The sequence below is a fragment of the Myotis lucifugus genome, unplaced genomic scaffold (genome assembly GCF_000147115.1).
Source record: "Myotis lucifugus unplaced genomic scaffold, Myoluc2.0 scaffold_234, whole genome shotgun sequence".
NCBI lineage: Eukaryota > Metazoa > Chordata > Mammalia > Chiroptera > Vespertilionidae > Myotis > Myotis lucifugus.
Window position 1 is genome coordinate 1,613 of NW_005871282.1, and position 20,224 is coordinate 21,836.

The window sequence follows — 20,224 nt, forward strand, 5'->3', positions numbered from 1 at the left end:
TGGTTGGGCTGCTCGGGCTTCCTTATTGCTCTCTGAGGCGGATTAGATAATGGGCACGGTGTCCTGGAAAGCAGCTCGGGCATTAACTGAAGGGAAGACGGGAAAGCCACAGTAAAAAGAGGCTCCACTAACAGCAGAATGAAAGCCGCTCGGCCCGTCTGCTCCAACACTGTCCGAGGCAGACGTGGAGCGTAGCTTCTCGGAATAGCCCGTTTCACACTGTCATGTAAGTGGGAGAATCCATATCATCCCCTTGAAAAGAAACTCGCAACACGGGACAATCCACAGGAGGGGCCTGGCTGGTAACATCCCCTTCGTACACAAAGGACATTGGTAGACGTGTGGTTCTTGCTCTTAAACCTCCTCGTGATCATGTTAATAAGCGGAAACTCTTGCCCATGTTTTTACTCCGGTTCTGTCTGCTCCTCTGATTTTACAAGAATGCAAAAGCCATCCAGGAATCTAAAACCCTCCCCCATTTTCCTATCTGTAAGACAAACAAGGAAGTCTGGACAACTGTGCTACCTGAAACGACTTTCCTCTAAGACAGCAGTTCTCAACCTGTGGGTCGCGACCCCTTTGGGGGTCGAACCACCCTTTCACAGGGGTCGCCTAAGACCATCGGAAAACACATATATAATTACATATTGTTTTGTGATGAATCACTATGCTTTCATTATGTTCAATTTGTAACAATGAAAATACATCCTGCATATCAGATATTTACATGACGATTCATAACAAGAGCAAAATTACAGTTATGAAGTAGCAACGAAAATAATTTTATGGTTGGGGGTCACCACAACATGAGGAACTGTATTAAAGGGTTGCGGCATTAGGAAGGTTGAGAACCACTGCTCTAAGATCTGGGAGTGAAATAGATCATCAACTTTACTTTTTATGAGAGAACTGGGAAAAGTAGTTGATGATTATTCTTTGATGAAATAAGTGTGCAAATTTAGTCAGTGGCCTGGGTAAATGTGTTTACACCGGGAGCTATAATTTTTTTTAAATAAATCCTCAATTGAGGATATTTTTTCCATTGATTTTTAGAAAGAGTGGGAGGGGGAGAGACAGAGAGAAACACCGATGTGATTGAGACACAGATTGGTTGCCTCCCACATGCCCCCGACCAGGGCCGGGAGTCTGCAACCGAGGAGGTAGTACATGCCCTTGACAGGAATTGAACCTGGGACTCCTCAGTCCACAGGCCAATGCTCTATCCACTGAGCCAAAGCAGAGCTACAATTCCTTAAACGCTTTAGTGTGAGAAAACTAAGTTGGTGGATAAAACAATAAGAATAAAAAGATGTCGTCCGCCCCTGCGCACCCCCCCACACACACACACACACTCATAACAGTAGCAAAGGCATGCCAATGGACTCTCCTTACAATATGTGCTAACCCTTCCCTGGCTCCTGTCACAAAGCAACTGACACCTGTGAGTGACCACCCAATACCAACGCATGTAACAGGTGCTTCATAAATAAGTTTGAGTGGCAAGTCAATGAGTGACTCTCAGGCCACACAGGCCGCAGAAACTGGACTTCTCAGCCCTGCCTCTCCGTCGCTGGGGTCTCCCAGGAGTCTCTTCGACGCCCACGGAAGCAGAGGTGTTTCACGCCACCTGCTGCCAGGCCCCAGCTGTTAGGGGACACACTGGCATTTGAATGGCCTAGAACCATTAGAAGTAATGATGGTGAACGTGAAGTGTTTTTCACTAATAACATTGCAGCAGCTCTAGCAGGAACTCTGCTGTGTCTTACACAGATTATCCCTTTATTCCTCCCAGTAACAGGGACTATTTTTCCTTCATTTTCCAACAAGGAAACTAAGGCACAGAGAGATCAAAGCCAACAGACAACAGGGCAGTGGAGCAGAATTTCAACTCACAGTGTCCAGGTTTAGGACTTTGGTGCTCAGGTCCCTGTGAAGCTCAGAGCAACACTGAAACGGTTCTATAGTCACTGCAGCCTCCTGCTCGGAGAGGTTTTGTCGGTGATGTCCAACATGCCCAACCATCTATTCGTTTAAAAAACTGTACATTCTTACCACCTTCTTCCCCTCCTCCCCCTAAGAGCTCACAGCATACATACTACCAAGTTTTCATCTGCCCCCAAATAACGCTTCAGAATATGCAGCCTTGGTATGTGATTCCGCAACATGAATTTCAAAAGTGTTCATTCTTGGCCCGCAAACATGCCCGACTGCAACAGAGGGCTCTGCGAGCGAGAAAACGCCCCTCCCCGAGCTGACAGTGGCTCTTTGTAAGGTTCCGCATGGCCTGGGCGACGTCACATCACCATGGCTGGGAGGCGCGCAAACTGCCAAGTGCCGGCGAGCGGGAATGTTTTGTTTTGTTGCTGTGTTGGCACTGGCCTGTGCCCCCTGAACCATCTATAACTATCCCTGAGCGCCCCACACGGAGTCCACTGTGACAGACCCTCGCCACCGACGGACCAGACTAACAGCCCAGCCGGCTCGACGCACCTGAGTGCTGGGGCAGAGACAGCCTCTGAAGGTCAACCCGGTGAAAACCGTAAGAGGCCGATTCTCCCTAAAAACAACCACCCACCCACCCAAAAGGCCCCCTGGGCAGGCAGAGGAGAGTCTGTGTGACTCAGGCGACCGCAGCTGCCGGGACAGGCAAACCTTGGGTCCCAGCGGTTTCAGGCCTTAGATCAGTGGTTCTCAACCTGTGGGTCGAGACCCCTTTGAGGGTCGAACGACCCTTTCACAGGGGTCGCCTAAGACCATCGGAAAACACATATATAATTACATATTGTTTTTGTGATGAATCACTGTGCTTTCATTATGTTCAATTTGTAACAATGAAATTGGGGGTCGCCACAACATGAGGAACTGTATTAAAGGGCCGCAGCATTAGGAAGGTTGAGAACCACTGCCTTAGATATTTCCTTGTCTTGCTCACCATGTCTAAGGGGCAAGGGGCAGGCCAGGGGCAGCTCTGCTCCTACAGCCACTCAGGGGCCAGGCTGCGGGCTCACCATTCTCGGCACCTGGTTACCTGGGCACCGATCTCCAGCCGGCTGGGGGAGTGGGGGGTGGGGGGGATGGCGCATGGGGGCTTTCATGGGCTGCAGTTAGAAGCGACACCTCATTTCTGCTCACACTCCATTTCACACAAAGAGATGAACCTCTTGATCCGCATGATTTTGGGGGGTGGTTTCTGGGTCAAGTGGATTTTGTGGGGGCTTGAGAGAGAGGTCACCTCAGGCCACTCACGGACGAGCTCACAGCGAGTGGTCCATCTTGGACCTCATGACGAGACGTTATGCTGATGGGCCTGCGCCTGCGCCCTCAGGGGCCACGACCACAGCCATCTCCAGCTAATGAGACTGCGTAATCGGGGACTGTTCAGTACAACTACTGGCTCAGGCGCCTGGGCCGCCCCAGAAGACCTCACGCCCACGACCTTGCCCTGAACCTCTCTTCTACTGGTCATGCCAACCACCGAATGGCCTGGCCCAGCTACTGCCGGGGGTTCTCGGGGCATCGTCTGGGAACGCGAGCTAACGGGCAGCGAGCTCAGAGCAGGCACCTGTGCTCGGTGCTCCTGACCCACAAGGAAAGAGCCTTCGAGGCAGGTCCCCAGGATCTGCTGAAGGAGGAGTGAGTGAGGCACCTGCAGAGCCAGGCCAGCAGACTGAGCAGCGGCCTGCAGGGAGCAACAGCCTGGCCGGCGTTAGTTACCGATCACAAGATGTGGAAAATGACTGAAGCTGTAAAGCAGGGGTCCTCAAACTACGGCCCGCGGGCCACATGCAAATACAAATATTGTGTTTGTTCCCGTTTTGTTTTTTTACTTCAAAATAAGATATGTGCAGCGTGCATAGGAATTTGTTCATAGTTTTTTTTTTTAAGCTATAGTCCGGCCCTCCAACGGTCTGAGGGACAGTGAACTGGCCCCCTGTTTAAAAAGTTTGAGGACCCCTGCTGTAAAGTAAGTATGACAGCTTTGTCATTGAGCGTAGCTGACCCACAAAAACAAAACACCAGAATCTCTACACGACAGATCCCTTGAATGTAAAGAACACGGCCGGATGTCCACGCCCAGCGATTGTACACAGGAGTCTATTCTCAGCTCCTCTTCCTGTGTTTAATCGCCAGGGCGTGGGCCGAGTCCAGCCCTTTCTGGCTCCACACACACAGGCAGCGTTCGGATAACTGAAGGGCCACGGAGGCCACCTCTTCCTTAGCAACCACCTCAAATCAGACAAAACAGCAGCGCCTCCCTTCCTCTGCGAGGCCACCCGCCTGCACTCGGGCAGGAAACAACCCAATGGGGGGGGGGGGACTCACCTTGGAGCACCTCCATGGGCAGCACGGTCCAGGCATTCTCCAGGTAGGAGATGTAGATGTAGCGCGCTGTGTTGCAGGCCAGGCCGATGTACAGAACCCTGGGGACGCAGAGGAAAGTGAGCCGGGCCCGGGTGTAGGATACAGAACATGCAGGCATCGCTTTTATTTTCCCAACACCCATCACCCAGACAGCCTTCCGGGCTTAGCAGAGGGGGGTGGTTCTCGGGAGTAAGAGGGTCGCTTCTGACATATCTGCCCTGGCCTCTCCCACGCTGGTCGGTATAAAGGTGAACATCCCTTCCTGAGCTCCATCAGTGCAGGAGGAGGGCCCTGTAAGTGGGTCCGGGCACCCCGCCATCTGCAGTGACGGCCGGCTTCCTTCCGGGGCTGGAGGGGACACCCGCCTGGGAGGAGCGACCCCCCCCCCCACGAGGGGAGGGACAGGATGGGAAGGAGAGCGTGACTGGACGTGGCCTCGCTGGCAATCCCCGAGACACCAAGCCGTCTCACAAGGACACTCCCAAGGTCACCCAAGCCACCAGCCAATGATGGAGAATAACCTTTGGAAATCAAATACTTTTTCCTCCCAGTTCCCTGTTTATGTTTTTAAAGCATGAGGTCATGTGCTGCCTTCCCCCTCGCAAACAGCACCACCAAACCACGGCTGAAAACAAAATAGGCAAAGCCACAGCGGTGTGTGTCCAAGGATCTAAGGTCACACGCGCTCGTTCTGAGCGGGGCGGGCCGCTGCTCTGCACAAAACAGCCTGATGGTGGAGATCGCTCTCCTGTTGCTTCCCAGTTCCCGTGGGCTTTCCTAACCTCAGTGCTTTCCTTGTTTTCTAGATTCAGATGGGTGAAAGCTAGAAGGTAAAAGAAAGAAACCAATATGACAGTCAGTGGTATTTTCCTCATCTCTAGCGCTCAACTACATTTTTATGTTGAAATCATTCCTATAAATATGGCCCTTTTTCAAACATTGGATCAGGGGGAGGAGATGCTTGAGGCTCCGCTGGTGTTAACTGCAGATCTGGGACAGGCGGGTGGGAGAAAGAAAACAAAAAAAGAAAGAGAAAGGTTGAGGGGTGGGAATGGGATAGGAAGCGGGTAAGGGACAGAGGTCTCGGTATTGGAAAGGTCTGGGTTATAGTCTGTAGACATGATGTTCTTTGTACTTGTATGTTTTGAGGGAAAAGCATATGTCTGAGTCCTCTCTGATAAAACATCTGCTCAACAAACTTGCTAACGACCCATCAACCAGGGTCCCTCCAGGACACAAACAAGCAAAAAAGCCCACGGGAAATTCAATGCAAAATACGCCACACAAGTTACACACGCCCGTGTCTCCTTCTTACGTCCTACGCCAGCCCCGTGCGGGAGCCCGACTTAGCCTGACTCGGACAGCAAACAGTCCCACGCGGGCCACGCAGCCAGCAGGCCAGGGCTCTGGGCCTCCTCGACCACGCGGCTCTGTTGGGTGTGAAAGCAGCCACAGACACTAAGTCAGTGAACGACCTCGCTGGCTGTGTCAACAAAACCTGAATTACAAACACCGACATGTAAACCTCACCTGACTTTCACGCCACAAAATATTCTCCTCGTGACTTTTTTCAACCCCTTAAAACTACAGAGACCATTGTGGTTCCTGGGCCGGGCCATTCAGAAACAGACAGAGGCCCGACGTACCCATGGCTGCGGCTTGCCAGCCCTGGCCTGGCTCGTCCGTTCTTCTTGGCTGTTGGTTGGATTTGCTCAGTAACTGTTAGAGCTACAGGGGTGGAGGCCCGGGCGCCTTCAGCGATGACCTCTGGGCCCCGGGCACCGAGCTTCGGAAAGCTCCGAGATGGGCCAGTGCCCGGCGGGGGGACGACCACAGGGTCGCCATCCCAGGCAGCTCGCAGTAATACTTTCCTAGATTCCCAGCATAAAAAACTGCTAATACATCTTCCTGTGTCCGCATCGCCTCTCCCCACCGTCCTTCTAGGCCCAATCCTGCGTCAGGGTTACCAGGACCACCGCTGTTCAGTGCAGCCCAAAGGCCCCGGCCTAGAGCAGCCGAGCCCGCCAGCCAGGCTAAGGGACAGACTGGGCTTCGCCTCCAGGCCCTGCCGCGTGCACTTCAGCCGCTGGGGCCTGACTGCTGGGCCCCCGGGGCCTCCAGGGGCCACGACCAAGCCCACGGCTCCGAGTCGATGTGCCCTTCACTCCGTCCCACGTTCTGATGGCCGGCTGCAGCCCTTCAGGACCCACGGCGCCTTAGGGAGCAGACGCCCAGTAAGGAGTATCCAGCTCATCCCTCCCTCTCTCCCAGCCCCGTTTCTCATGTTGAGGAGGGGCGGTGTCTACTCTGCCCGCTCGTTCAGATCACTGCCGCCCAGGGAGTTGCCCCAGATGAGCACTCAATACATGGCAGCCTCGTTATTGTTGTTCTTATTTTAAAGAAGAGTAACCAAGGACCCTCTTGTTTCCTGGAAACATTTTATTCCAGAATTTCAAAACAGAGAGGAGTCCTCGCTTTCCTTCCTCGCCAGCCGTCCTGGGGCAGCCGTGACTCAGGAAGACGGCCAGATGGGACCGTGAGCGGGGAGGGAGGCAGCGTTCTGCCCTGTAACGAGGGAAAGGCGTGGACATGTGTTTTGGAGCGGCCACTGAAAAGTATCGCAGCAACCTCCGAATCTCTAATATCTGAGCGGAATATTTAAACCGCCATGTTATTCACTGTTCTGGGGTGAATTGTGTGTGGCCCCCCCCAAATACATTTATATGTTAAAGACCCACGTCCTAAACCCCAGCACCTGCGAGTACCTGTATCTGGAGAGAGGCCTTTAAGGAGGGGGTCATGCCCTGGCTGGTGTGGCTCAGTGGATGGAGCGTGGCCTGGGGACTGACAGGTCCCTGGTTCGATTCCGGTCAGGGGCACAGGCCGGGTTGCGGGCTTGGTCCCCATTGGGGGGCGTGCAGGAGGCGGCCGATCGATGATTCTCTCTCATCATTGATGTTTACATCACACTCTCTCTCCCCCTTCCTCTCTGAAATCAATAAAAATATATTTAAAAAATAAAGAGGGGTCATGGCAAAATGAAGTCACGTGGGCAGAGAGACCGCTGGCTGTCCCTGGAGTGTCCGGGGCACCTCGGTTACAAATAACTGGACAACGAAAGGGAAGAGCATGACCGGAGAGGGAACGGGACCCAGGTTGACGGTAAAACCGCAGGGGCGTGAGCGGCGGGGTCCTCCCAGGAATGAGGCGTATCTCAGCACAGTCACCCCTTCCGGGGGACAAGGCTGTGTCTTCTTTATCTCGGTACTTAGAGGAGCCTGCCTTGCTCAAGTACGCCGTGAGAACACAGCAACATCATGTAACATAATCTCAAACAAGCTGATAAACGATGATGACGGCAAAGAGAAGAACTGTTCTCTTGAAAAGGGCGTTTCTCACGTGGCCACCAGGATTACGGACGGGACTGATTCCTTACCGAGGGGGTGTTAGGGCCCCTGACCCCTGCGTGCTGAACGCCAGTCTCTGAAACAACGGGAAATGCCCGTTGCCCTGTGGTTTGCTGAAGAAGGCAGCAGAGTACCTCCCTCCAAGCTCTTTAGAAAGTGATTAAAATATAAGCTTTAGGCCTTTTGAAAGAGTTACATTTTAGCCTAGAAAAGCCCCTCGTTTCTCATACCCCCCCCAACCAGCCCCAGGATGCCATGTGACTGCAAAGTTCCCGCGGGGAGTCCCTGCCCCTCCAGCAGAGCAGGCTGCAACGCTCCACAACCGCTTGTCCCGCCCCCTTCGTGTCCCCTCCTGGTGGCGTCTCCTGCCATCCTGTGCCCCACTCGCAGGCCTGGCTGGTTTAAAAGGAGCATCGCTGCCCGGCCGGTGTGGCTCAGTGGTTGCTCGTTGACCTGTGAACCAAGAGGTCACGGTTCGATTCCTGGTCAAGGCACATGCCCGGGTTGCGGGCTCGATCCCAGGAGGCAGCCGATCCAAGATTCTCCCTCATCATTGATGTTTCTATTTCTCTCTCCCTCTCCCTCGCTCTCTGAAATCAATAAAAAACGTATCTATTTTTTAAAAAAGAACACGGCTGGCATTCTCTCAGCTGCCGTCACGGCACCGTCTCCTGCCTCAATGGCAGCAAAGCAGCCAGTCGGAGGGAGACGTGGCCACAGGGCCAGCAACCGAGCACCCAGGGGCTGGACGGCCACGCCGCATGCCCAGAGCGGGCGCCTCGCTAGACGTGGCCGCGCGGAGGGCCTACTTCTCCCTTTTCCCAAGACAGGCCCTCTGCCTGGCACCTCTCCCTGTGAGAGCCCCCCCCCCACCCCCCGCCCTGTGACCTGTGCCAGTCATCCCTCCAGGGGACCTCCCAGGTCTCCCAGCGTCACCGGCTGCCTCCCGTCCCTCTGTCCCCATTTCCATCGGTGCCGGTCACAGCTGCACTCGCACGCAGGGGCGGAGTGCCCGGGGGACAAGGCTGTGTCTTCTTTATCTCGGTACTTAGAGGAGCCAGCCTTGCTCAAGTACGCCGTGAGAACACAGCAACATCACGTAACATAATCTCAACCAAGCTGATAAACGATGACAGCAAAAAGAAGAACTGTTCTCTTGAAAAGGGCGTTTCTCACGTGGCCACCAGGATTACGGACGGGACTGATTCCTTACCGAGGGGGCGTTAGGGCCCCTGACCCCTGTGTGCTGAATGCCAGTCTCTGAAACAACGGGAAATGCCCCCGTACATTCTGCACACCTGCTGTTGAGAACCTCTGGGTAAGTCTCTGAAAACAGTGGCTTCCTGGTCGTAGTATCATACAGTGTGTGTGTGTGTGTGTGTGTGTGTGTGTGTGTGTGTCCATATTCTAGTTACGTTAGCACATAAACAAACCGAGAAGGAGATAGAAACCGAACCATGATAGATGGCTATCTTGGAAATTTCTGATTACAGGGCCCTTCATTGTCTAGAGAATATATTTCTGTAGATTTTGAGTTTGAATAGTGAATTATGTACTTTTCCCCCTCTCTATATATTTTTATTGATTTCAGGGAGGAAAGGGGAGAGAGAGAGAGAGATAGAAACATAAATGATGAGACAGAATCACTGATCGGCTGCCTCCTGCACGGCCCCCACTGGGGATGGAGCCCACAACCTGAGCATGTGCCGGACCGAGAATCGAACTGTGACCTCCTGGTTCATAGGTCGACGCTCAGCCACTGAGCCACGCTGTGAGATGGTGAGAAGGGTGGTCCACAACCACAGAAACCACATCCACTGGGAGTCAGCCCTGTGCTCTTTAATCGGTGAGAGCCTCGGGCCACCGAGCAGAGGAGAAAACCAGCCAGTATGACACTGATCACTGCATTCCCCCGACCTACTCACTTGCACCCCCTGCCAACAACGGCCTTTTGTTCTGAACTATGAATAGCTCAAGGAACAGTAAGGCTGTATTCCCCACTCAGCCTAGCAGCCATGACATCATACGGAAGCACATTTCTCTGCAAAGATGTTCTTTCCAACAGGCTGCAAAAACAAATCACACCCTTTCAGCTCTTGATCATAACTCTTCTATTTTTTGAGACCCGACAGCTTATAGGTTAATAATGAGAATCTACACTTGAAGTAGCTCTAAGCGGCTTTTCCTGTACAAAGGAGTATCAACGCCACTGCAGGCAAAGTGGGAAAGGCACAGACAAATAGAAATCTACCCACGTACAAGCAATGACAGCTGTCATTACCGTCACCTGTGCGCCAATGACTGCAGAGACGGCAGCTCACTGCCCGGAGCCCTCAGCAGCGGCACCACGGAGGACATGCACCGTCGACAGCGTCAGAAATTATCGGGGAGGAAATCCTAACTGACCACGATGTTTTTTGAGGGGAATGTTAGTTATTTTGAAATCCACAAACATTTTAACTTGGCAGCCTTAACTATTATACAGAGTCACTGTATTTTCATCAAATTCCATGGGTCTTGTAGTCACGATCAACATAATATATCGGAAGACTGACAAACAGAAAAAAAAAAAAAAGGAACTGCACCTACTATACGCCAGGCACTGTTCTGAACAGCTGCTATGCTTTCTCTCACTCGGACCTCATAAAAAACTAGGGGGCAGGCACCGTGACGCTCCCTGTTTACAGACGACAAAACAGGCTGGTGTGACGTGTCCCCGGCCTCAGGCTCGCGGGCAGAGCCAGGTGCTGGCCAGGCAGCCTGACGCCACGCCCCGCGGTACCCACCGCGTACACGGCCTTTCAGGCATGAGCACAGGAGCATCTCCCCGAGGAAGGACAGCCCTTCCCCTTCCTGCGTTTCCTTCTCCCCGTCTGTTCCTTTCATCCCTCTTCCCTTTTCTTCCCCCTCTCCCTTGCTGTGTCTTCAGCCCACGGACACTCCCAGAGGCCTGGCTCAGGCGGCGGCATCGGAGCGAGACGTGGGCCCGGGTTCAGTAAACAGCGTGCAGCACGATCCCTCGTAACAGAGCACGCTTACGTCTGAGGGAACTCGCTCCAAGCAAGAAGGCACAGGCCACCATTTCAACACGACCAGGAATGTGAGAAACAACCGTAACCGACCTTCTTCAGCCCGTTGCTCTTCCTCCGCGGTACCTGCCTGTCACCTTATCCGTGTTCCTGGGGGAGACCCGTGCCCCCAACCCGCACCTCTCCATTATGCTCCGGGCTTATGACCGTCAACTGTGCTAGACATTCCCGTCTGGGCGGTCCAACTTCGAGCTAAACAGCCCCAGCGCTGCCTGCAGAGGGCTCCCCAGTCCTGAATCTCCTGAACTCTCTCTTGGATCCAGTGGAGCCCGCGCTGAAGCGTGGAGGTCTCCACCTCACTTTCTGCGTCCAACCCGCTCTGCCAGGTTCACCTCCAAACCCACCCCTTCCCTCGGCTTCTGCTGCCCCCGCGGCAGCTCAGGCCCGTGTTGCCTTCACTCGGTGGGCTCCCACTCACTGCCACTGAGTGCAAACAGTGAACTCCGTGGCCCTCCCCTACTCTGCGCCTTGCTAGGGTCCCTCCTGCCCAGGATGAAGTGCCTGTTCCTCCTTCCAGCACCCACCTGGCCTCAGGCCCCTGGTTTTCCAACCCCCTCCTCCTAGTGCTCACCTCCGCGTCCTGTCACTGGGATCCTCTCAGCCTAAATTCTTCAAGCCTGCCTTGAACAACAGGCAGGGTTTGGTTTCTCAACAGCACGGAGTAACCCTGGCTCCTTTAGAGCACGTGTACCTAATAATTTCCAATTCACTATGAAAACGAGGTCTTTACACTGTTTTTATTGTGGTCAAAGTTGTGTGTACGGAAGAGATCACATTCCCTTAAGAACTGAGGAGGAAAAAAGGGCTGGTTCAGGCCACCATCTTTCTGTCTCTTAATCGGGAATGGCACTCGGCAGCCTGGGCCGCACAGGGAGCCACTGGGGATCCTTGAGGTCTGAGCGCCTGGCGCACCCTCGGGGGGCGGTGTGAGGGTCTGGGTGCCGGGAGCTGTGAGCTCCTGGTGGGCCCGCTGGGCAGCACCCGCCCGAGGGAGCCCAGGCGGAGGCCTGAGCGTCAGGGCGCTGCCCGGCCCGGCGAGGAGAGGGCCCGAGAGCCGGTGGGTCTGGGATGACAAATGGCACAAAGAGGGGGTAGAAACAGGGAGAGAGGATGAGAAACAGAAGAAGAAGAAGACATTCTAACCGCGGCCTCTCAGACCTGTCAGGCAGTGCAAACCCCGCCTTCTCCACGCGCCTCCCCGAGCCCAGCTGCGCTTCCTCCTTTGTGGTCTGACTGCCCTTCCTCAGGGAACACACGTGCACCCCTGTCCGCTATCGGGGCTTCCGCAGGCCCCAGAAAGCCCGCGTGCTCCTCCCTGCCGGTGTGCATCCTGTGTTTCCTCCTGCCCAGCCGCCGGCTGGCTCATGTGGGTACGTGGCTCCTCTTAAGTATAACTAACGGCGAGTCATGGTTAATATGTCACCCCTCCCACAGGACCGGGCCTGGCCACGCTGACAGCAGTGCAAGGACCTCCAGGCGAGGTCAGAGCTGACTGAGTAGGTTCGAGTGTGTCCCCTAAGATGCAAAGTTAAATCAGAAACCATAGGTGGTGGTCTAATACTGGCGAGCAAGGATTGACAAATTTACCAGTGATTCCTTGCCATGTGTCTTGATCACCACCCACAGCTGTTGAGACATCTGGCGAGGTATTGCGTGTGCCCTTACGATGCATTTATGTTTCTAGTGAAAGGCGTCCAGTTATCATCTTTACAGGGAGTAGCCTGGAAATATACCTGCTGTAAATCCCAAAGCCTTGTGATTTCAAGTCAAAAGAATTTACGTCTTTTAGTGGAAATATTAAGCATTTCCTGTTTGCCTGAGAAAGCCACGTCCCAAAGGACAAAATCCAAGGTCAAAATCAAAGAAATCATTTACTCTGTGCCTGTGTGCGTGTGTGTGCACGTGTGTGTGTGTGTGTGTGTGTGTGTGTGTTTACACAGACAGACAGGCGACAGACAGGCCACTCCCTGAAAAACTGGGCCCAACAGTAAGAGCTGTTCAAATACTAAGTGGATCAAAAGTGGGCATTGTATTTTCAAAAATTATTCTGGTATGAACTGTAATTTGTGGAAATTAGGGTAGTTACAATTTTTCTGGTGGTGCTGACCCCTAAAAACAAACTCCCAATGAGATGCTGAAAACCATCTGCATAGGTAGGAGCCACAGAGAACTCCTTATGCTCCATCCAGGGAAACATAATGTCCATGAATTCGCAGAAAGATAACTTCTCTTCATCAATTATTTAACGTCTGATGTTTTTCCAAGGAAAAGTTTAAACTGTCACCACCACATTTTCAAACCCCCAAAGTCAACCACCACCACCTGACGGGGCCCCCAAAATTCTCACCAGAAAAACACACCCATATGCATTCTACCTGAACACAGGGGCAGAATCTCACTATGCTATCAGAATCCCTTAAAACGTAGTTAAGATAATACATCCTAATGGACGGAATTAAAATGCCAAAGAGGTGAGTGATCACAAATTGATGGAATCCCAGCAGGCCCCTGGGAGCAGCAGTGTGACCCCAGCCTTCTCCCCCACATCGCTAAGAAAAGGAAGATGCCTGCTGTACATAAAACCAGAAAAGCTAAGGGAGCCGTAGGCTTCTAACTGGTGAGTACTCCGAATGCTTAGGAAAGAAAACACGCGGGTAAGCTCACGCAATTACCAAAATTACAGTAAACCTGCTAGGGTTTTATCATGAAGAAAATGAGCCTCCAACCACAGGCAAGGGCAGAGACGAAGCTTCTGTTAGCACCTGAGAACCTACACGCACACCCTACACTGAGTCAACATGCAGGTAATCCTACTGAAGGATGAAATGATGGCATCTGGGAGCTCCTGTCGCTGCTGAGACCGCGCCGGGTCGCTGTCTGGACACGAACGACTGGTTTTAACAGCGAAAGCAGATGGCACTCAGGCACCCGGGCTGAGAACTGTCTAGTTCATCTCTGCGACTCGGAGAACGTACGCATGACCCGGACGAGGCCAAGGTCATCCCACCTCCTTAATATTGTAGCACCGTCTGCAGCTTGGCCCCCGGAGTGTGCCCGGGGACTTTGGGTCTGGGAACCACCCCCACGGGGCCTGGCTTTGTTCAGTGACCACGAGGGGGTCAAAGGTTTGAGAAAGAAGGGATAGGGCCCAGCCTCCCAAAGCGAAACCAAACCAAACATGGGAGAAAAAAAAAAGTACAGTTGTTTGGGGAAAAGAATGGTTCGAGGTTGAAACTTTAAATGATAACATATTCTCGTCAGTGAGTAAAAGGGACATGAAGAGAGAGATCAGGGTTTCTCAAGTCTTGTCCGTGTCTGTTTCTCCTTCCCGATTTCTCACAGGAACAGCAGGTGCAGAGACTGCCCTGTACACGCGGACGCACACAGTGGCCTTATCTGTTACGGCAACTCCCAACGTTAGGAGCAGCCGTGCCAGACTTGCCTGTGAGGTCAGAGCGCCTGGCGGGGAGCTGGCTGCTCCTTGCAGAGCCAGTGACGAAGCAGGACTCAGAGAGCCAGGCGCTGCCCCACCCACTCCACACCGACACACCAGGGGGAGAAACACCACACAGAGGAGAGCCAGGCATTTCGTTTTTTCAGCTAAAAGGGTTCCATGGAGCATTTAGGGGGGAGGAGGAGGATGTGTAAATGCCCCATGTGTTCATGGCAGATAAAAACACAGAAACTCGTGTCATAATCAGGAAACTGATAAAAGCGTTTTCCTCCACGAACTCGCAGGAAGTGGGGGTTGTGGGGGCCACACCACAGCCCACTGAACGGAGCAGACATCTGTACCCCAGGAGGTCGAGGTCTGTGTGTCAGCAAGTGGCCAAGAATCACCGAAGGCTGAGAAAACAGAACCCTCTTCATCCCCTTCCGCCCCCTCCGCTAGTGCCCGCGATGGGTGGGCCCCGGAGGCCCAGGGTGACACGCTCCTGCAGCTGGTGCTCCCACAGCTGGTGCTCCCGCGCCTCGGAGCACTCACTCCCAGGCTCCTTGCTGAGAGCACACAGCAGGTTCTGCTTGTTGGTTTTAGATAATCCAGTGAGGCTCCCTCCTTCCTTCCTTTCGTTTCTTTCTTAAAGAGAAAGCAACAGAAAGCCCTGTTCTCACCCCAACACACATGATCATATCCACCCATGTGACCACAGGAGCTATAAGACCATGGAAAGGGAGGGTCTGATGCCCCCGGAGCTATAAGACCATGGAAAGGGAAGGTCTGATGCCCCCGGAGCTATAAGACCATGGAAAGGGAAGGTCCGGTGCCCCAGGAGCTATAAGACCATGGAAAGGGAAGGTCTGATGCCTAAGGAGCTATAAGATCATGGAAAGGGAAGGTCTGATGCCCCGGGAACTATAAGACCATGGAAAGGGAAGGTCCGGTGCCCCAGGAGCTATAAGACCATGGAAAGGGAAGGTCCAGTGCCCCAGGAGCTATAAGACCATGGAAAGGGAAGGTCCAGTGCCCCAGGAGCTATAAGACCATGCAGCAAGGTTCCTACCTGATGTGGCCGATCAACTCAATGAGCTTGTGACTGAAAAAATAAGCCGTCAGCTCGGACACGTGGCTCAGCACGGAGCACACCCCGAAGAGGGTGGTGGTCCCGTTCAGGTCCTCCAGGTGCCAGTAGAGGAAGGTGAACACGAAGCCGTAGCCAAAGCCCATGAACCAGGCCACGAAGAGCACGGAGCCGTACTGCACGCTGCACAGCAGGCGGATGAGGTCCCAGAAGCTGGCGGCCTGCGCGTGGCCCGCGGCGGGCACCTCCTCGGCGGACTCGGTGGGGCTGCCTCTCTCCACCGGGGCAATCTCCACCTCCTTGCCTCGACCCTCGTCACTTTTGAAGTGGTTGTAGCGGAAGCGGAACTGAGTGGCCACGATCAAGGCCATGGTCATGAGGACCCCGAAGACGATGAAGACGATCTGGTAGTTGCGGTACTCGGGGGGCCGGCACCCCTTCCCGTGGACGAGCACCTCGATGTGGGTGTAGTCGATCCCGATGCCCACGGACAGCATGGCCAGGCCCCAGCCCAGGGAGCCCCACATGCGCTGCAGCCCATAGCGGTCCCTGTGTTTGCCCAGGTACTGGAGCGTCACCGTGTCCACAATGGTGACAGAAGAGGCACTGAAGAACTCTCCGATGATGACCACCACCAGGATCACCAGGAAGATGGCTTCCACTTCTTGTTGGTCGTAAACCAGAGTGACCTGGTCAGAAGGTAAAGCCCTGGTGGTAGTGACGATGGTAGTGGTGGGCTCTCTGGTGACAATCCCCGGGGGGGCAGGGGCTGCCGTGCTTGGGATCAAGGTCAGGTCCTTGCTGAGGTCTGTCGCGTCCTCGGTCGGCAGCGGCAGCGTGCGCGCGCTGGTCCTGTCGACGGCTGTTGGGAAGGTGAGAGGCTCCGTGACGTTGGGCCCGGTGTCTCCGGCCGCCGTGGGCCCACTGGCAAGGAGCAGGCCTCTCCTCTCCCGCGGCCTCGGTGGCGGTGGCGGCGTCGGGGAAGAGAGGAAGGAGGAATTCGCTGGCAGGAGGGTTAGCAGGTGACTCGCGTTGGCGGGGCGGGCCGTTGGGGGAGTCTTTGGTACACACCTCAAGGTCGCGGGTTTGACAAAGCCGATGCCCAGGTTGAATAAAACCCAGCACAGAAGGGAAAAGAGGAGGACGATTTTGCCCTTTTTAAAGCGATCCGCAACCACGCCCCAAAAGGGGGCGCTGCAGAATTCAATGAAGTAGCGGATGCCCACCAGCAGCCCGCTCTGGCTGGGGGACATCCCCAGCTGCTTATAGTACACGGGCAGCAGCGGGTACAGAGAGCCGTACGCGGCGTAGAAGAAGAAGTAGAAGACCTTGGAGATGAGCAGGTCGTTGTTGATCTTCACGCAGTGTCTCTCGATCCAGTCCACCTCCTCCTCGGGGGCGGCCTCCGTGGCTGTGGACGAGGGGGTCTCGTGAGGCGGCGGCTCCTGCTCCCTGGAAATGCCATTGAAAGGATCAGCGAGCACGTACTTCCGCTTCTGCTCCTCCTCGTCATCCGTGAGGATGGCCACTTTATCATCGGCCGCCATGGCTGGTCACCACCATCGGAAGTGCCACTTCACAGTGTTGGCTGCTGGTCTGCAGAGTAAAAGGCAAAGGATGGCTTAGTGACGACACCGCTAACGTGTGAGCACAAAGCTTCATCTCGCAGGACGCAGAGGCGTTTCAAACGACAGCTAAGAATAACGGTGGGGGTGAATCCTCACCCTGGGTCACCTGCCGCCATACAACACTGACTCTAAAAAGCTTTCGAAACATCAAATGTTCTTTCTGGCCACTGACTGACTAATCGCATCTCCCGATGACAGGCTGATAGCTCAGGTTCATTCGAATCTTTTCACGGATTCCTACCAAAAACGCCCAAGGATAGGGATTAGGTCTAAACCACATAGGGAACTGAAAATAAATAGTATTTCTAGTTTCTAGGTTTTACTGCTCAAACATAGCCACTGAACTAGGAAGTCTAGAATATTTAGGAAATCAAGGTAGCCCCGCCCATTCCGTTTCCAGAGAAAAACAGAAAGCAGCTCCTGATTCCAACCAGATGATCGAGAACCATTGGTACCAGGCCTTGGTGCTGCAGCCGTGAGGGGGCACAGTGGTGAGGAAGCAGCCTCCGGCGGCGGATGTTACACACGTTTCTCCAGGTGTGCTTTCAGGGATTGCAGTTTAAGAAAACGAAAACCAAAGATGAATCGTGAAAGCAGCATAACAGGAATTACAACTTACCAATAGGAGAAAAACAACTCCAAACCCATGGTTTCTCATCAGAAACCATGGACACCAGACGGAAGGGGCCAACAGTGTTTAAGTGCTGAAAGAACTGCCCACCCAGAACCCTACATTCAGAAAAAAGTCCAACAACCAGAAAACTACAGAACCATATTCCTTATGAATATAGATTCAAAAATCCCTAGCAAAGTACTAGAAAAGGGAGTTTAGAAATATATAAAAAGAATTGTACATAATGACCAAGATGGGTCTATTCAAGGTGCAATATTGGAAAACCAATCGAAATAACCCACCATATCAAGATGCCAAGAAGAAGAAAATAGGGTCCCATCACCCGTCTGACAAAATGAAGAAGTCATTCATGAAAAGTCTCAGAAAAACAGGAACGGAGGCGAACGTCACCGTGGTGGAACCTGCAGAGACCATGACACCTGATGGTTAAAGGCAGAGAGCTCTTTCTCTCTACAGGGAACAAAGCAAGACTGTTCTCACCACCCTTAGGCAACGTGGAGCTGGAAGCCCTAGCCAGCGCTATAAGGAAAGAGAAGGAAACAGGAGTCACCCAGGTCCAAAGGGAAGACAGAAGCTGTCTTTATTGGAAATGACTGTCCAGGGAGGAAATCCCAAGAAATCTCCCAAACTTTCTAGAACCAGGAAGTGAGTTCAACAAGTTCACAGCATATAAGACAAACACACACAAAAATCCACTTGTGTTTCTGTAGACCAGCAATGGCCCCCGGACACCAACCTTTAAAATATAATCCCACTTACAACTGCTAAAAGAATGAGTTATAAGTTAGCAAAACCTACAGGACTGTGTGTTGAAAACTGCAAAATGCTGGTGAAAGAAACAAAGGTCTAAGTCAATGGAGAGACATGTCATGTTCCATTCTCCTCAGATTTGTCTACAGGTTTAACACCATCCCTATCACAATCTCAGACTTTGTCAAAATTTTAACTTTTGCTCTGCAGACGACCCTGCTAAGAGGATGGACCTACAGGTGGGGAACTATTTGAAAGCCGCATATTCCACAAAGGATTATTACCCACAATATATAAAGCACGCTCAAAACTCGACAATAAAAAAGCCAATTAGGAAACAGACCAAAAACATGAAGAGACATTTCACCAAGAGGACACACAGGATATACAGATGCAAATGTTCAGCATCATTAAGGAAATGTAAACTAAAAATATGACACGTCGCCGCACACCTGTGTGAACGGCTAAAGTAAAAATCGTGACAACGCCAAATTCCGACACGGATGCCGAGGATCAAGCTCCCTGCTCGTTGCTGGTGGGGCTGTAAAATGGGGCCGTTTCTTATAAATCTAAGCCGTGGCTTCCACAGGACCCAGCATATTTATCCCAGAGAAAGGGTCACTTACGTCATATAAACACACATGTTTACAGCACCTGTATTCCTAACACAGCCCCAAACTGGCAACAACCCAGGCGTCCTTCGGTGGATGAATGGTTAAACAAACTGTGGTGCAGCCACCATGGAATATTCCGCAGCAATAGAAAGGAACCAACGATTGCCCCATACAATAACCCGGATGAATCTCAGAAGAATCATGGGAAAAGTCTCAAAGCATCATGTACGGCCTGGTCCCATCACCTACCATTTTGGGGTGACACAGTGACCGAACGGAGAGAAGACAGGTGATCGCAGGGAGTGGAGGGGCACCGTCATCGTTTCCCGCGGGGAGGTCCTGCTCAGCACAGTGCCTGACGACACTAAAAACGTGTGGGAACCATTTCTTTTGGGCCCAATGGAAGCCACTGACGAGAATTAAACAGCAAAGCGTAAGGGTCACGTTTGTGTCTCACAAAGATCATTCTGACTTCAGTGTGGGAACGGATGGGCAGGTTTAGCGGCTGCATCCCCCTAAGGATTTCCGGACATTTGGCCGTTTTCTTGTAGAGTCTTAACATGAACTGTCCACGCTAACGTCCTGTGATAAACACAGACAGGGCCTGTTCATTACGCAATCTTCCCGACACCTGGAGGAGCATGAACTTCGATGTGCTCCTGACTCCTCCCTCTCCTTCCGCAGGTGCCCTCCGCCCGAGCTGTTGTGGGACTGAAGGGAATTTATTGCTCTTTTTATAGTTACTTCCTGTCTGCCCAACTGGATCATACACCCCTTCCGGGAGGATCTAGCACTTAGGATACTGCTCTCTACGCGTGTAAACTCCCGAGAAATACTGACCAGCACTGATGGCGACATATATATAAGGAGTCACTCAAGGTTAATGTGCCCAGAGGCAAACTGACTTTCAGAAGCAAAGAGAGAAGTTCCCGTTGCTCTCTTGGCTCTGACAAACCAGTGCCTCTCCGAGCCTCTTTTTCGTAAAACGGGGATAAAACACAAACCCGAGGGGACTGACTCACAGAGGGGTCAGGTCTTCTCTAACGCAGGAGTTTGCTCACGGATGAACGTCTGCTGTTGGTGGTGGTCGTGGTCTTGGACTTTTTCATGAACATCCCGGGCCTCATTGTGCGTGTTCTAGAGCGTTCTTCCCCGCCAGTGTCCTGGGGTTCCCTGCCCCTCCCCCCAGTTTACCCGGCGATGCGCGTGGATTCACGTCC

General features: G+C 53.0%; 1 protein-coding gene across 3 annotated transcripts; it reads right to left on the minus strand.

Moving 5' to 3' along the window:
• Positions 1–4,213: 4,213 nt before the first annotated feature.
• Positions 4,214–19,424, minus strand: MFSD6 (major facilitator superfamily domain containing 6). Of its 3 annotated transcripts, none has more exons than XM_006098398.3 (3): positions 19,254–19,418; positions 15,361–16,974; positions 4,214–4,421 (listed from the first exon to the last, which is right to left on the minus strand). In XM_006098398.3, the coding sequence occupies exons 2-3, from the start codon at positions 16,923–16,925 to the stop codon at positions 4,229–4,231; spliced, it is 1,758 nt and encodes a 585-aa protein (XP_006098460.2). In that variant the 5' UTR covers positions 16,926–16,974; positions 19,254–19,418; the 3' UTR covers positions 4,214–4,228. The 3 variants fall into 3 exon arrangements, with proteins under 3 accessions (XP_006098460.2, XP_023617911.1, XP_023617910.1); XM_023762143.1 differs by lacking the exon at positions 4,214–4,421 and adding an exon at positions 4,458–5,185 and having other exon boundaries at positions 19,254–19,424; XM_023762142.1 differs by lacking the exon at positions 4,214–4,421 and adding an exon at positions 14,037–14,936 and having other exon boundaries at positions 19,254–19,424.
• Between the last annotated feature and the right edge of the window lie 800 nt (positions 19,425–20,224).